This window comes from Diaporthe citri (assembly GCF_014595645.1).
Source record: "Diaporthe citri strain NFHF-8-4 chromosome Unknown scaffold_2, whole genome shotgun sequence".
Taxonomy (NCBI): Eukaryota; Fungi; Ascomycota; class Sordariomycetes; order Diaporthales; family Diaporthaceae; genus Diaporthe; species Diaporthe citri.
In genome coordinates, this window is record NW_025064847.1 from 6,904,073 (window position 1) to 6,922,079 (window position 18,007).

Genomic DNA, 18,007 nt, shown 5'->3' on the forward strand with positions numbered 1-18,007 from the left:
CGGCGATATCGAGGGTCAAATGGATGTTGCGTCACTTCTCGGCCGTCCTCGACAACCACGTAGTTGTGCTCAACAGCCTCCTCGAGATCATGAGCCTTAGAACAAGGCCGTCTGATTTTGTGTTCTACTTGGGCTCTGATATATTTGATTCATCAAAAGGTCTCACTCGCTCAAAGCATCACGCTGTAAGTCCAGTGATGGTTGACCTTGAAGCTGCCGCTGCTAATCGAAATGGCCAGGAAAACGGACGAATATGGATGCTCTACTCGACAGGCTGCGTTTCCCACCGGCAATGTTCAAAGCTGACATGTGTGGTAAGAATGAATTAAAGAACAGTCCATCTCCAAGGTATGTTCATGTCTTAGGAAAGCACAAAATGACCCCCAAGTCTGCAGCACCATCTTATTATGTCTCGTGGCCGAGCAGGCTGTTCCTCAGCTTGTCCAGGGAGTTGTTCACTTCGGCCTCCAGATCCTTCTCCCATACCCAGTCCATCCTCGTCAGCAGCATCTCTTTGATCTTGTCCTTGTCCGCGCCAATCACCGGGTGCTCAAGGTCGTACAGCTGGCCCGTCTCCCTCGAGTCCTCCACCAACCGCAGCGTCCTCTCCCGCCTGGTGGCATCGAACACTCTGAAGGCCGCAGGAATCGCCCTGCCAGCATCCACGTTCTCGCCCGCGAGGGCCTCCGAGATAAGCTGGCCCATGACCAGCGAGTCCTCGATAGCCATGCCTGCGCCCGAACCCTTGTGCGGTGTGGTTGCGTGCGCCGCGTCGCCAACGAGACATACGCGTCCGCGGTCAGACACGTACCTTGGTGCCGGCGGGTGGTTGAAGAGCGCCCATATGTCGTTCTTTCGCATCAGCGAGATGATCTTGGTGACGGTGGGCGACCAGCCTTCAAAGTCTGCCCTCATCTGGTCCTGGTTGGCTTCCACCACCCAGCGGTCGTCATGCCATTCTTTTGCTGAGGCAAATGCGACAACTGCAGATCTTTGTGTCGGTCAACATTCATAGGGGACAAAAACCCAAGATCCAGGTGGGGCCTCATCCGTAACTTACCATTCATCAGCTTGCCCTTCTCGATGGCGAACGTGAGAATGTGGCCGTGACGGCCGAGGTACATCTGAGCATTCTTGGCCATCTCCTCGCCCAGCAGAGACACAGCCTCGTCCATCGGGATCAAACCACGGTAGCAGAACTTGCCGCTGAATGTTGCATTCGCGTTCTCCGGTTTCGAGGTCTCAGCCAACAGCGCCTTCCGGATGTTGGACTTGATGCCGTCGCAGCCGATGACCGCGTCATGGATCTCGTCGTCTCCTTCCTTGAAGTGCAGCGTCACTTTGCCGTCCTCGCTCTCGGTGTAATGGGTGACCCTCCGGCCGAACTTGGCGATACCGTCGGGGACGTGCTTGATCAGCTCGTCGAGGAAGTCACTCCTCTTGACGCCCCGCTGGCCCCCCGGGCACTTGACCGTGGCGATGAGCTCTCCGTTGGCGTCCTCGCCCTCCTCTCCCTCGACCCTGTACCTGCCGTCGACGCTCTCGCCGTACCGGAAGTCGAACCACACGTCCTGCTTGGACTCGAACTGGTTCCTGGTCTGCGTCCTCTCGAACGCGGCATGCACCTCTGGCCCGATGGCCTTCATCGCGCGGGAGGCATTTGGCCCGAAGGACACTCCAGCTCCGATCTCGGCGAACGCGTGGGCGGACTCGTATATTGTGACGGTATACTTGGGCTGTTGTGAGGACGGGGACTTGGAGCGATTAATGAGATTGAGAGCGAGCGTCAGGCCTGCAATGCCACCACCCACAATGGCGATGGACGGCACAGGCTTTGTGGGCGACATGTTGACGTGTTATGTGAGTGTGAGATGGACGGGCGTGGCGGGCTTGTTATGGTATGTAGTGGCTATCTCATTCCCGGACAAGCCAAGGTTTGAGAGGGGTGGGAAATCGATGGTGTTTAAGCTCGAGCTGAAGAAGGTTTGTCTCCTCTGTCCCTAAATATCAAGTAGCGTCTCCACTTCTGGCAAGGTCCCTTGGGGCACGGGGCAGCAGTGATGATCCCTCTTTAGTCAACAAGTGTTGAGGTCTTCATGTAACACCCTTGATGCGAGTGGCTACGGCTTTGGGCCGTGACGTTGTCGAGGGTCCAGGGATGAATGGATGAGGCCCAGATATCAATCCCCACTTTGAACCGTTGACTGGAATTCTCAAGGCGAACCACGAGGTCCTTTAAGTGCTCAAGTGCCCGACTCGCTTTTGACGTCACGAGGACAAGCTCAAATCCGGAGTGCAGCAGCGATCCGCTCTCCAAAAGGCGGAGAGATGGCGGGCTCCACTGAAGCAATCCCGACTTCCGAGGGACCTACGGTGCTGCTCACTTGCATCCGTCCAGGACGTCGATTCGGCAAGCATGCGCGTGCGGGTCCCGTCTTGCTGTAGGAATCTGGAATGGAGCTGTTGTGATTGGCGGCCCGTTAGTATATGGCCGAGGTGCACGCATATAAGCATCGTCCCGAGCTCGGGAGAGGGAGACAAACAGGCAGGCTGCCTTCCGTACTCTGGCGGGCATGGCAGACTGAATGGGAGCATCCAAGGAAAAATGTCGAAATCCAAGGTGCCAATATCCCGCAGCTCATTAGTTCGGCAAGTCCGGTTCAGCACTTGTGCGTACGATATGCAGAACGGCCCCAAATATTGTCGGCAGATGCACCCGGAAAGCGACGGCAGTTGACCCGATCAGGATCGGTAACGGTTACGCAAACCACACAACGGGAAGCCCCGTCAAGCAGCATTGTGCACAATAATCAACGGGCAATTTCGTTCCAAGCAATACAAATCACGGTGCGAGAAATCTCAAAATCGTATAGGGGCTGTCTCCTCTGTCAGTTTCCACGTCTCGACGTATTTGTGTTTGACATGGATGGAAATTGCATGCGTGGACAGCTAAATACAGCAGTGATGGTGTCAAAGAGTCTATGTGGCCTACGACGATCCGTGAGTGGCTTCTCACATTTGAGGCGAACCTTCGTGGCCAGTCTTGGCCCGGCTGAACAGACCGGTTGAAGTGCAGACAATCGGACTAATCAGTTTGCAGAGAAGGAATGAGCGTGGGCTGGGTGGACGTCAAAGGCGACCCCGGGCGCCGGGGATCTCAAATTGCAGAGACTGTTGGCAAGTACGACCCTCGTCACTTGGAAGGCTACTTTAGTTATCCCCTCCGGAGCACGTAGCCTTTTAAAACTTAAACAGAATAATACCAATACATGATTGCTTTCTATATAATTATTATACATATGAAAGACTTATTAATATTAATTAATAATTATAAATATTATAACTTAATAAGGTAAAAAAGGCAACCTTATAAGAATTTCCTTAACTTAAAAATTATATCTTCTTTATTAATAAGCGCTATATAGTAATAACTACTTCTTTAGGCCTCCTTATATTATTAAACTTTTTAAGTAAATATTATAAAGATTAAATAAATTAAGTAATATTCCTTATAATATTTATATATATATTTATTATTATTTAAGAAATATATATTTATTATATATAAAACTTTATTAAAAATAAACCTATTTTTAAATCCTTTTTAAAATTTAATAAAACTTAATAAAGCTTTATTTTATTAAATAAATAAAGCTTATAATTATTATAATTATTAAATAAATAAAACTTATAATTATTATAATTATTAAAGCTAATATAACATTATATTATAAGTAAATATAAGTTATATATTATACTTTTAATTAATATAAAAAAACTTAATAATAAAAAAAAGCCTTAGCTTTTAAGGCTTAAAAGAATTAAAAACTTCTTTCTCTTAATAATTATAACTTACTTATTATTAAATTATTATTATTAATTTATTTCTAAATATTACCTATTTTATTAATATTTCTTTATTTTATTAATCTTACTCCTTATAATATTTATTATAAAAACTTATAAATATAGCTAATAATGCTAAGAAGCTATTAGCTTTTATTAAAAAGTATATAATTAATAAAATGCTTATTTAAACTTTAATTAACTTAGCTTATTATAAATATATTAACTTAAAATTATAATTTACAACCTTTATATAAAAAGCATTAATAAAATATTTAATTACTTACTTAATAAGTACTTTAGCAAGCTATATATAATAAAACCTTTATAATAATAACCTTTTTATTACTTATTATAAGGATTATATAATATAAATATAGGTAATATTTAAAGCATTGCTAAATTCTTATTAATAATATTTAAAAGTTTTTCTTTAAATATAAGGTATTTATATAAAATATAATAATTAATTTATAATATTATAATTAATTATTATAGCTTAAGCTAAGGAAAAATTAAAATAAATTAATAATAAGCTTTATAATGCCTTATTAGCCTTAAAATTAAGTATAAATAAATATTATATATAACTTTAAAGATAATAATTATAAGCATAGCTCTTATAAAAGCTATAAATAAGCTTTAAATAATAATAATTATTAAGAAAATAATTCTTAAAATAATATTTATTACTGCCGTTAGCTTTAAGTGTATAATTATAAAACTTAAACTTAATAATGCAATTTATTAAAAATTAATATAGCTAGTAAGGCCTATTATTATTAGTAAAAAAATAAAAATAAAGCTTATATTAAAAATATATATTATACTTAGCATAACCTTAAGCTGCCTTAAAAATATCTTTATTAAATAAAAAGTATAACTTATATAAAACTCTTTCTTTATAATATATTTTTAATAAATATTTAAATTTAATAAAGTTAATATAATTTATAAAAACCTTTAATAACTTTTATAAGTATATTAAGGATTTATATAACTTATTAAATAATAAAATAAAAATATTTTTTAATATTTATTATTATATTAAAATTTAGCTAAGTTAATTCCATATAATTTTTTCTTAAATACTTAAAGATTAAGCTAAGGCTTATTACCTTTATTTTATAAATTAAATTAATATATTTATAATAATATACCTTAAAATTAAAATATATTTTAATATAAACCTTAATTATTAGCATTATTATATAAATTAAATAATAATAATATTTATAAAAATAAAAGCATAAAACTTAAATAAAAACTTATATAAGATTTTATATTTAATGCTTAATAAGTTATAATTTTATTAATAAGTATTAAGCTAAAATTATATTAAAAAAGATAACTTAAAAATAATAATAATTAAAGCTTATAAAAAAGTTCTTAAGCTAAAAATAGCTCTTTTTAAATTAGCTTAATTATGCAAAGAATTATTTTTAAACTTAAAATCTATAATAAAAACGCAGCTTAGCTATATAACTATAATTTATATTATAAATAAAGTTTTAAATTAATATTATATTAATTATAAATATAATAATTAAAAGTTAAGGAAAGAATAATAATTATAATTTTAAATATTTTAAGGAAATTAAAGATTTAGCTAATTAAATTTAAGCCATTTAAGCTTTAAATAGCTAAAATCTTATAATACTAGCTATAAAGCTTAAAATAATAATGCTTATAAAAAAGGAAGAAAATAATTTTAAAAGAAAAGATATTATATTTATAAAAAAAAGGATATTAATTAATTAAATATTTAGCTAATAAGCAATATTTAATAAGAAAAAGCTACTTAATATAATATAAATATAAAGATTATAATAATAATTTTAATACTTTTTTAAGTAAATTTAAAAAATATAAAATAAATAATAAAAATAAATTTTATAAATATAAAGATAAATAGAATTAAGATAATAATTATAATAGCAATACTTATATTATAAAGGTAAAACTTAATAAGAAGGTTTATTATATAAATATTAATTTCCTGGCTAATAAAGTATTTATGCATTAAATTATAAGAAATAATATCTTTTAAATAAAGATAATTATTATAATTAGCTAATTTATCTTAAAAAATAATTATAATTAAATTTATTTTTAAGGAATTTTGTTAAATATTAAAGCATTATTAATATTTATAGCTAAATATAAGCAATTTCTTATATTATAATAAAAAAACTTAAAGTATTAAATTAATATAATTATTATAAGAAAAGTTAAAGTTAAATTTAATAATAAGATAATTATTAATTTGCTTAATATAATAAAAGTTTTTATCTTAATTAATTATATTAACTTTTATATTATTTAAGCATAAACCCTATTCCTATTTTACTTAATAAATATAAATAAGCTTTAAGTATATTATAATAATATTATAAATAAAATAATTTCCTTTAATAATGCAATTATTATATTAATACTTAAAAAATAAAGTTACCTATAGTTTTTCCTAAACTAAATTATTAATATTATATATTTCCTTTTAAAAATAAAAATAAGGAAACTTTATTATTGCTTTAAATACTTATTAATAAATTAATTATACTAAATACTTAAAAAAGCTAGTAATTTAAATATTAATAAATAAGCAATAATAAAGATTAAAAAGATATATTATTATTATTAAATAAATAAACCTATGCTTAAGCATTTTAAGTTTATATTATATATATAATTATAAATTTAATTATAAAATTTTAGTTAATATAATATATTTAAATAAATATTTAATTCTTTATATTATAAATTAAGCCATTACTTTTTAAGGAGTAAAATTCTTAAAATTTATATTTATAAAAATTATATAATAAATATTATAAATACTTTAAATTAATATATATTAAGGATTATTAAATATTATTAAATATAATGCAAAAATAAACTTTATATCCTTAAAATTTTATTTAAAAACATAAATAATGAGAATTAAATATAAATAAGTCCTTATAAAGGCATATTAATTTATTAGGAAAGTTAAGAAATATTATTAAGCCCTTAAATAAGTATATAAAATCCTATATATTAAACTATATAATAATATAAATAATAATGCTATTTTGTAAATAGTTATAAAAGCTATTAATAATATTGCTAAATTAAATAAATTAATTCCTATGCTCTTAATCTTTAATACCTACTTATAAGTATTATATAAGTTATTATTATTATTATTAATATAAAAGTAAGCGAAAGTTATTTTAAAGATTATAAAAATGCTATAAAAAACTATAGCTAAACAGCAAGTATAAAATGCATTAAATATTAAAATTAAATCTATTTTTAATATAAAATATTTACTATAATGCAAAGTTTATATATAGAAAGAAAGAAAGGAATAAAAGGGTTTATATAAAGTTATTATTATAAATAGCCATAATATAACCTTAAATATATTAAACAAAGCTATAATGTTTAAGTTAACAATTATTTAATTATATTATTAAGATAATAATAAGGAAATGCAACCCTTATAAGCAAAAAACTTAGCTATAAAACCTTAAATATAACTTATTATGTAATTATTATTATTAAAAATAAAAAACTATATTATTATATTATATATTTTAAAGAAAGAAAATAAAAACTATAATTTAATAATTAAATTAAAATAAAATAAAGTTATTATAATATTAAGCTTATTATTTAAAAAGTTTAATAAAATAAAAATTAATAACCTTATTATTAAAGGCATTTTTTAAATTAAGAAATAATTAGCAAAGCAATATAATAAATATTATTTCTTTAAATTTTATATAATATAAAAGGTAAAAAGTAAAATTATAAAACCTTATAAAAAATCTTAATTTATTATTTAAAGTTATAATAATAATAAAAAGGAATTAATTTTAATGCAAAGCTTAATTATTTAAAAAATAAGCTAATAAATAATTTTTATACTTACCTCCTTATTAATTTAAAAAAAAGGCATAATTTTTATACTTTAAAATATTACTTAAGCTTACCTTTAAATAAAGTTAAAATTATGCAAAATAATCCTTATAAAGCTATTAAAAGAACTAAAAAATAAATACCTTTTAAGCATAATTATTTATATTATTTAACCTTTATATAATATAATAAAATTTAATATTTATTAATTTAATATATATTAAAAATATTATTAATAAAAGCTTAAGATAAATTACTTTATATATAATCCTTGCTTAATAATTATAAAGCTTATATAATCCTTTAAAATAATAAATATATAAATAAATAATATATTAATTTTATTTATGCTAAAATTTTAAAATAAGAAAGAGATTAAAATAAAAATTATAAAATTATAAGGAAAACTAAAATAAAAGTTAATGCCTAAAAACTTAATAAATTATAATAAGGCTTATATAATTATAAATATTATTAGCTTAATTATTACTTAATAAAAGGAATAAGCTAATAAACTTACCCTTATTAATGCAATAATTAAAGATACTTCTTAAAGATACCTTAAATAAAGAGCTTAAGAAGTATATATAGCTTTAATTTACTAACTAAAAGCTTTATACAATCTTTTAATAACTATATAGGTATAAAACTTAAAGATAAGAAATTATAAAAGCTAAAAATATATAATTATTATAATAAATAAATAACGTTATATAAGGAATTAAATATATACCTTTTAATTTTAAAATAACAAAACTTTTTATATTTATAAATAAATTATTTATAAATAATTAAGACTTAACTTCTTAACTTAAATATATTATTATTCTTATAAATAAAACTTATAAGAAAACTAAGGAATTTATAATAATAAGTAATATTCTTTATTAATTATTAATAAAGTATAAATATATTACTTAAAGCATGCTAATAAGCAAAATTTATAGCATAATAAATAAAGTAAATATTAAAATTTCCCTAGCCATAATAATTAAGATAACTATAAAATAATTCTTATTATTAAATATACTTTTAATTATTTATATAAACTTATATAATTTATATAAATACTTTATAAAGCTAAAAATAATAAAGAAAAAATACTTTATAATTAATATTATATTATTATAAAAGTTATATAAAATAAAAGAAATTGCTAAAATAAAATAAATAAATAAGAAAGATAACCTTATTAATATAATAATAAAACTAACTTTAAATACTATATTATAAAAGCTTATTAATAATAATAAGCTTTATATATAGGTAAATAAGTTAGTTAAGAAACCTAAAGTAGCTCCTTCCTATTAAAGAAGGAGCAACTTATTATTAATACCTTTTCCTTTTAATTTCGCTACTGCTAGCTATAAAATCTTATACCTTTTAAACTTAAACCCTTAATATAAACTTTAATCTTTTATACTTTAATTAAAACCTTTTTAATACTTTATTATATATAAAAATAATCTTATAATTATTAATATTATTAATAATTATTATTTTAATATTAATCTTATTATTATTATTACCTTTTACTATTATTTATTAATAATAATATTAAAATTAATTTTTATTAAATTTATTTATAACTTATTAACTTTTCTTATAATTAAAGAATAAATTTATAATTATTATATAATAATTATAAAGTTTTATATTATAAATATTTATTTTAATTATTAAATTCTTATAAAATCTTTTTCCTTTTTATTATAATAAAGAATATTAATAATAACTTATAAGAATTATTTAATATTTTTATTAATATATCTTATAAGAATAATAATAACGAGTAAAATTATTTAATAAATATTGCATTTGCTTTTTACGCTAAGAATATATTTAATATAATTATTGTTATGGCTGCCGTTAATATAGCTAGCATTAAAAATAGCTTTATTGCAATCCTTAATTAAAATTAGGATTTCTTTGCAAATATTGCAATTATAACCTTAATTAATAAAATAAGCTTTATAATTATAACCTTAATTAATAAGATAAACATTGCAATTATAATCTTAATTAATAAAATAAATATTATAATTGCATTTTCATTAAATAATAAAATAAAGATTGGAATTATTACTAAGATTATAAGAAGGGTTAAAATCGCCTTAACTAATGAAAATAAAGATAAGCTTATTAATCTTGCTAATTCCTATAGCAAGATTATTGCTAATAATATTTATTTAATAAATATTAATAAAGATATTAATAATAATAACTTTTATTTACTTACTTATTTAATAAATATTAATAAGGATATTAATAATAATAACTTTTATTTACTTAATATTAATAATAATTTAATTATTATTAATAATAAAAATAATTAAAACTAAGCTAATAAAATTTTAATAAAGATTGCAAAGATTATCTTTAACTTTACTTTTATGCTAAGCATTAAAAAAAGTAAACTGCTTATTAAAATAAATTCTTAAGGAATTATTAAAATTAATAAGTTAAAAGCTATAATTATAACTTAAGTTAAAATACTTTTTTTAAATAATATTATTATAATAGCTATTATTTAAATTATTAATAACTTTTAATATTAAAATAAGTAAATATCTTTTAATAATATAATTAAAAAGCTATATATTTATATTAAAAGCATTAAAACTCTTAATATAAAACTATATAGCATTCTTAATAATAAGAATTACTAAGGTAATTATTATTTTAAATATTAAATTATTATAATCTTTATAATAAATAATTTAATAAGAATTTTAATCTTAAGTATCTTTTATATATATTAAATTAAAAAGATTTAATTATTAAAGGATTAAATTATTATATTAACTTAACTTTAAAACTTTTTATATTAAACTATTAATAAGCATATGCAAAGCTTATATATAAAGAAACTTATTAAGAAATATACATTATTGCTTAAATAATTTAAGCAAAAGATAATTATTAAGGAAATTAAAAAGAATAATAAAAAGCAAAAAAAGAACTTAATAAATAATTAAGTTATTTATAATACTTAATTTTAAAAAAATAAAAAGTAGCTAAAAGAAAATAATTTAAAGCAATATTAAATGCATTTTAAGAATAAAAATAAGAATAGAGATAATAATATTTATATTATAAAAGTATATAATAAAAATAAATGCAAGCTAAAGAATTTAATATTAACTTTATAAGCATTAACTTCCCTTATAAAGAAAAGATTTAAAATTAAGGCCTTTATATAAAAATTAATAATCTTTATAAAAAAGCAATCTTAAAAGCTAAGTATTAAAAATAATAAATATAATATTTAAGAAATAATATAATAATAAAGGTTATAAGTTTAAAAAATAATATAATAATAAAAATTATTAAAACTTACTTTAAAACTTATAAGTTATAATTTTAAGCCTTTTTAATAATACTTTTTTATAATAAAGATTATATATACTTAATATATAATAAATTATAATTTTAAGGCTAATTATAATAAAAATTATATATACTTATTAAAAAAAGAGAAAAACTATAAGTATTAGCAAGTATAACCCTTATTACTTAAAAGGCTACTTTAGTTATCCCCTTTAAAGCACGTAGCCTCTTAAAACTTAAACAAAACAATATCAATACATAATTGCTTCCCATACGATTATCATACGTACGAGAGACCTACCAACAGAGACTTCACATCTTGGACTGGCTGTTGCATCCACGACCTACACAATTGATTTGACCCGCCCTCCAAATCAACGATATACCGAGCTCGTGCACGACTTCCGGGGGGGGGGGACCAAAAACATACAGCGCCGGGTATTCGCTGGCCGTCACCAACCCAACTACTAATCCAGTAAACATGGGCTCCGCTGAAGTGGGTGCTACAAAAAGTAGGCAAAAACATACAGCACCGGGTATTCGCTGGTTGTCACCAACCCAACTACTAATCCAGCGGTTATAAGTCTGAAATATGTTTAGAGAAGTATTGCAGTTTCCTAAGGATATTGTTATTAGGTTTATAATGCTAATTTTAAAGTATTAAGGAGGATATAAACGGAGTAATACGCATTAGTTTATAACCGTTTAGTGCATATAATAGCTAATCCTAACCAATACTTTAAGATATGCAGCCTTTATTATAGCTAAGTTTAAGAACATACTTATGCTAGCTTAGGGAGGATTATATTATATTATTAGGATTTTATCCTTAATCCTTAATGGCCTAAATCCTATTCTTTAAATATTTAATGTTAATTTTCATCCTTATTATGCTAGGAGTGTAACTTGCAACCCCTGCCTATACCTTATATTACTAAGAAAACCTAAATGCTTATTTACCTTCTTTCCCTTTTAGCTAATAGTGCTATAGTATTTAATTAATTAGCATAATATTATATTAATTTAGCGCTTAATTTATATATAACGTAAATAAGCTTGCTAATATGCAAGTATTTCTTTATAGTATTATAAATACTATATGCAGGAAGCATTATATATAATATATGCCTTAAAGTTAGCTTAAGTATAAGTATATAATGATATCCCTTAAGGCGCAGGCAATTATCTTTACCTTGCAATTCCTTTATATATTATAATCCTTCCTATAGTTTTATTAAAAATCTCTTTATTGCTAGCATAAGTTATTACTTATTAAATATCCTTCTTAAAATATATTAACTACCCCCTTTATTATCATTAGCCTTACTAGCTTTACTTACCTATTCTTAAAAATAAATTATGCTTTGCTAAGAAATTACTTATTAATTTAATAACATAGAGTGGAATAATTTATAATTCTTTATAAAAAATATGCCAAACCTTATTTAAATAAATATAGTAAAAGGATTATTTTAAAGATCGTTGCAATACGCTAGCGCGCAATAAAAGAATATATAGAGTTAGTTATTTTAATTCTTCTTAATATAAATATCATAAGCTTAATATTAATATATCCTTGCTAACTAAGCCTTTTTTATATAATTTTTTTATAAGGATGGTATATATTAATTATAAGTAAATTTAGTATGGCCTTTATATTAATAATATAGTTGCCATGCGGTATTATTAGGATTTCCTTAAAGATTATATCTTAAATACTAAATGGCGCGTTATATTTACTAAAGAATATATAAATAAAAAGGAAGTGCGTTTTATTATATTTACCAAAACCTTCCTTTTATTCTAAGATATCCTTATTGGTAAGGCAAACTTTATAATCTTATAAGAGAAGAGAAATGAAGACCTTGGGAATAGGTTTAAGTAGGTGCTTATTAACTCTGGTAAGAAGCCTATTGCTGGGTATGCCGGTCTAGTATTTAGAATACGCAAGGTAAGTATTTAAATAAGCAACTTAATATTATTGGGATATTTATTAATATAGGTATAGTGGATCCAAGATACTTTAGCTCTTAACCTAAATTTCTTGCTTTAATAAACATTTTATAAAAAGGAGTTTATACCTAATAATATTATATTAGTAATCAATATAATCTAAAAGCGGCCATGAGATATTCCTTATAATTAGCGCTTTTGCATGGCTTTTCATTTAATTATATTAATTAAAGCCTTAGGCGGCTTTTGGCTTAGAGTTATAAAATATTTTAAGTATAAGGATGTTAAGGTAGCAATGATTTATAGCCCTAAAGGTCCCGTTTTTATTATAATAACTAAACTTACTTATAATAAATAAAGGATGGGTATATATATTAATGCGCAGAATAAGTTATAAGTTATTTCTTTTCTATTTATAGTTTACTTCTTTGCTTATTAAATCTTTTTAGTATTAACTTCTTTATAACTTTTATTCTTAAAAAGAGGGTTTGCTTGCTTAGTTTAATTATAGCGTAAGTGCTTACTAATTAAGCCTTTAATTTAGGATTTTAATCTTTTGAAGAAGTATTAACCTAACCTAAATTTAAAAATGGTATTAATTATATTTCTTTATAATAAAAAGAAGAGATGCTAAGGGAATTAATTTTCTTAATAAATTATAATTACTATATAAGTCTTTAAAATTAAGCTTGGCTTATAAGCAAAGCTTATAATAAGGTTTAACCTTATTTTATGTAAGTAGGGGCGGGTGCTTATATAAATAGTAAGCTATAACTATAATCGCCCTTGCCTTAATTGCTAGTTATTAATATATATAAAACCAGCCTTTGCTTTAAATACATTTTGAAATTATATTCTTTTAAATATAAATTGGGTTTTTAAGCGTAGCTATATCCCTTAGTATATTTATATTAACCTTCTTAAAATAATCTTTGCTATTAATAATATGGCTAAGCATAGCAATTAAATCTTTAAGCTGCTTTATTGCGTTAATTTAAAGAGCGATTTAAATGTATCACTTTATTTAACGTGCAAGGATTATAAAAAGATAGAATAAGGATAATGCTTATATAACCTTTAAGCTGCTTATAATTAGCTTTAAAAGATAACCCTTGCTAACTCGCTAAAAGTAAAGAGAGCTGCTATATTAATTTATAATTATATTAAAAGGGCTATTAATGCTATTATTAAAAAAAAGTAAATAAAGTATTTTAAATAAGTTAACTATCTGCATGCTTTTAAACGCTTTATAGTAAAGCTTAAATTAGGATTTAAGGAAGTCATCCTTAAGAATAAATGCTGCTTGCTTATAGTGTTTATAGTAATTACCAAATTTCTAAAGCGATTAAAGCTAGGCGAGAAGAAACGATAACACTATTACATGGAAATACTATGCGTTTACTTAATTTTGCGGCCCGCTAGCATAAAGCACCTCATTAAGGCATTATCAATGGATGGTGATAATAAGGATAGCAAAAGTATTATTTATGCTATGCAGCCAAAGCCTTATATACACAGCAACCCTACCCGCTGCCTCCTTAGCTATGAGCAAAGTTTTTTATATTATTTAGTCTTAATAAAATACTTTATATGCATTTATAAAGCTACGTTTTGCCTTTAATTTAAGTATTTAAAATGCTATTGATTGGATATTTAGTTAGCTGCTTTAATTAAGAGCGCCATTAAATAGAGCAACTATATTAAGATGTTTTATGGAAAAGGCTTTGCCCCTACCATAAATGCAAATAGGGCTATATAAATTATGAAGCGTAAGGCTTATAAATATCTACCTAAATCATTAACTCGCTGCCTTATTTATAATGCTTACTTTTACATTAGCTTTAGTTTCTCCTAGCATTTTTGCAATTAATATATAGGGATGGATTTCTTAGCATTACTCTCATATCTTAAATGCCATTATTAAGGTAGCTTTAACATTATTTAAATTTAAGGTTTGGAAAAATAGCTATATTATGCATAAGTAATGTATTTATTTAATAGCAAAAGGGGCATTAGCTTATCATAAGATAGTATTGCTCTTAAATTATTGCATATTTTAAAGGATTTAAGAGTTAAATAAAGCTAGGGTAAGGTAAGATATTAACTACTTATATTATTTAAGTAAAAGGAGAAATTGAAAAGGAAGCGCTAATAATAAAGAACTTATAAGGAGTGTTGCCAATTTAAAGAATAGGCTATTAAAGTAATGGGCTTTAAGTTTAATTATGCATTTAAAGCTTGTAAATTCGCTCCTTAAATAAAATAATGCTTACATAGCATAGCATTAATTAAGGCTTAGGGAGATTATGATAAGATATTAAAATGCAGTAATGAATATATTAAAGATAAGGATGGCTTATTTATTTTTGGAGGTATTACTGCCGAATTAAATAATAATAGTTTCTTTAAGGATAAAGCTATATTTTACTTAAAAATTAACTTCTTAAAAAGCATTTTAATTAATAATAACTTCCTAGAAATATTAAATGATATTAATGCTTTATAAACGTTTAGCGAAGTACAGTTCTTAACCTTTAATGATATTAATTATAATCTTGATTTTAACAATATCTTTTATAGTAGCAATGCTTTTAAGAAACCTATTAATTATAGTGGATTAATGCCTTAAATCTTAACTTGCTTAAAGATTGTTTTAATGCCTATTAATCTAAATCTTTATTAAGCCTTTAATAAGAATATATATAAATATAGCTATGGCAACTTAGCTTCTAATAATCAGCCATATAATGCTATATCCTTAATATTTTTTATGGAAAGGGGCCAAGAGATGTTCTTTAAGTAAATTATTAGCTATGCAATGGGTGGATTAAAGCTTAATGTAATGATTATTGCTATTTTAAACATCTTTAAAGATATTTAGTTCTTTATAGCGCTATATAGGTCTTAATGCAGCATCCCTGCATTTTTTTCCTTATAGGAACTTTAGCTATAAAGGTCCCTATATTAAATTTAGCATTGCTTGTTTTAATAAATAGCAATTTAAATATAATAATCTTGGTTATTTTATACTGGCTGTAAAGCATAATGTTTTAAAATAAACTAAAAATGCTATAAGGCAATTTAAGTTGCTATAATGAATATGCAATATATTATAAATTAATATATCCCTATTTATTATATTAAGATTAATACATCTTAATCACGCAAAAGCTAATAGCATATTAATAAATTAAATTATCACATGCTTATAAATCCTTATGTAATGGTTTTGGGCTTAATTATATAAATGGCATATTATTTATATTACCCAGGTTTTTTAAGCTTCTAAGTTATTAATTTATATAACTTATAAAAGTAGCCGCTTATGCAGCTTATTTCCTTTTATATAAAGCAGCTTAACCTTGCCCTTTCCTTTTAATCTCCCTTTTTCTCTTTATCTCTCCTTTATCTTTCCTTCCTCTTCTCTTACTTATTTCCATGATTTTTCTTTTTGCATTAATTTTTATAATATAAGTATAATTAAAGTTAAGCCTAAGTTAAAAGATAACTTATAAATAATTGCAATCACTTTAGCTTATGCTTAAAGTATTATAATCTTTATAAGCATTAAAATTAACATAAATATAGATATTTTAATTTATTCTAGGATACCTTTCCTTATGCAATGCCTTAATTAATAGATATAGGACTTTAATTCTAACCAGGGCCTTTACTCTAAAAGCAGGATATTCTATATAACGTCTTTAAGCAACTTAAATAAGAAATATTAACTCTTAAAAACTGCATTAGCCTTATACCAAATCATAAGCAACGCTTAGCTAATAGCTATATATAACTTTATTAAGGAGCTTTATAATATAGGGAAATTACGCTACCTCTATATATAAAATATTAATTATTTAGAAAATGTAGTTAGCTTATTGCAAGCGGACTACGTTTAACTATATAGCTTTCTTTGCAACCTTGTTTATAACCTTTACTTATATATAAGCGATTAAGCTAGGTATAAGGCAGCTATACTTTATAAAAAGTAAATACCTTATCCTTATTATTTAGCTGCTTATAAAGCTAAAGTTGCTATAGGAAAATGCAAGATTACTATAAGTTATCTTTATCCAGCCATTATTTACTTTAATAAGAAGCATCCCAAAGTAAATAATATCATAAGCTTTATAAATTGCAATTAACATACTGCAAATCTATTGCTTATTCTTAATACAAGCCTTTGCAAATATAACCCTAAAGCCTTAGTAAAAAGGCTTATTAAAAGCATTGCTGTAAAGGGGGGAATTGTGGTTTATATTAATATCGCTGGGAATAATTCCTAAGAGTAAAGGATGCTTATAAACTATCATGTTTTAATTTAATGTAATATATAGATATAAGATATATGCATAAGGCTGAGAGCGATGGGTTTATATATAGCATCTTAAGTAAAACATAGTGTTTAGTATTTAGGTAAGGTAGATATATATTAGGTTATGAAAAGTATTAAGGTAAGAAATAGTATTAATTGCGCGGGCTTAAGTTTCTTTAATTTTATTGTTATAAATTAAGATTATTAAGGTGGAATTAAGATGTATAAAAGCCGTTAATAATGCAGGAAGTTGGCCTATTCCTTAGTATGCCTAGGTATAATAGCATTCCTTGCCAATGCTTATGGAATTTATAAAAGAATAAAGCAGCAAATAGGCTATTTAGGTTCCCATATTAAAATTTAAGACAATATTATAAAATAAAGTGCAGCATCCTAGATGCAATTCTTAACATCTATACTCTCCCTTAAAGAAACCATTTGCATATTATTCAAGTCTTATATTGCTTAGCAGAAAGCATAAGATAAACTTAGTTAATAGGTATGGAATGTGATATTAAGAAAGAGCAAAACTAAGTACTATTTATAAAATGTTAAAATAAAAGGTTTATAAGTTATTAATAATAAGCCTTATTTATAATTAAGATAATGATTATTAATTATTATAGCTTTTATAAATAGCTTTTACGCTAATCT

At 25.9% G+C, this 18,007-nt stretch overlaps 1 protein-coding gene across 1 annotated transcript; it reads right to left on the bottom strand.

The window, feature by feature from the left end:
- Positions 1-405: 405 nt before the first annotated feature.
- On the bottom strand, positions 406-1,847 carry INS49_007427 (uncharacterized protein; the record flags this gene model as incomplete). Its single annotated transcript, XM_043168192.1, has 2 exons — positions 406-983; positions 1,061-1,847. The coding sequence occupies 2 exons, from the start codon at positions 1,845-1,847 to the stop codon at positions 406-408; spliced, it is 1,365 nt and encodes a 454-aa protein (XP_043029336.1).
- Positions 1,848-18,007: the final 16,160 nt, after the last annotated feature.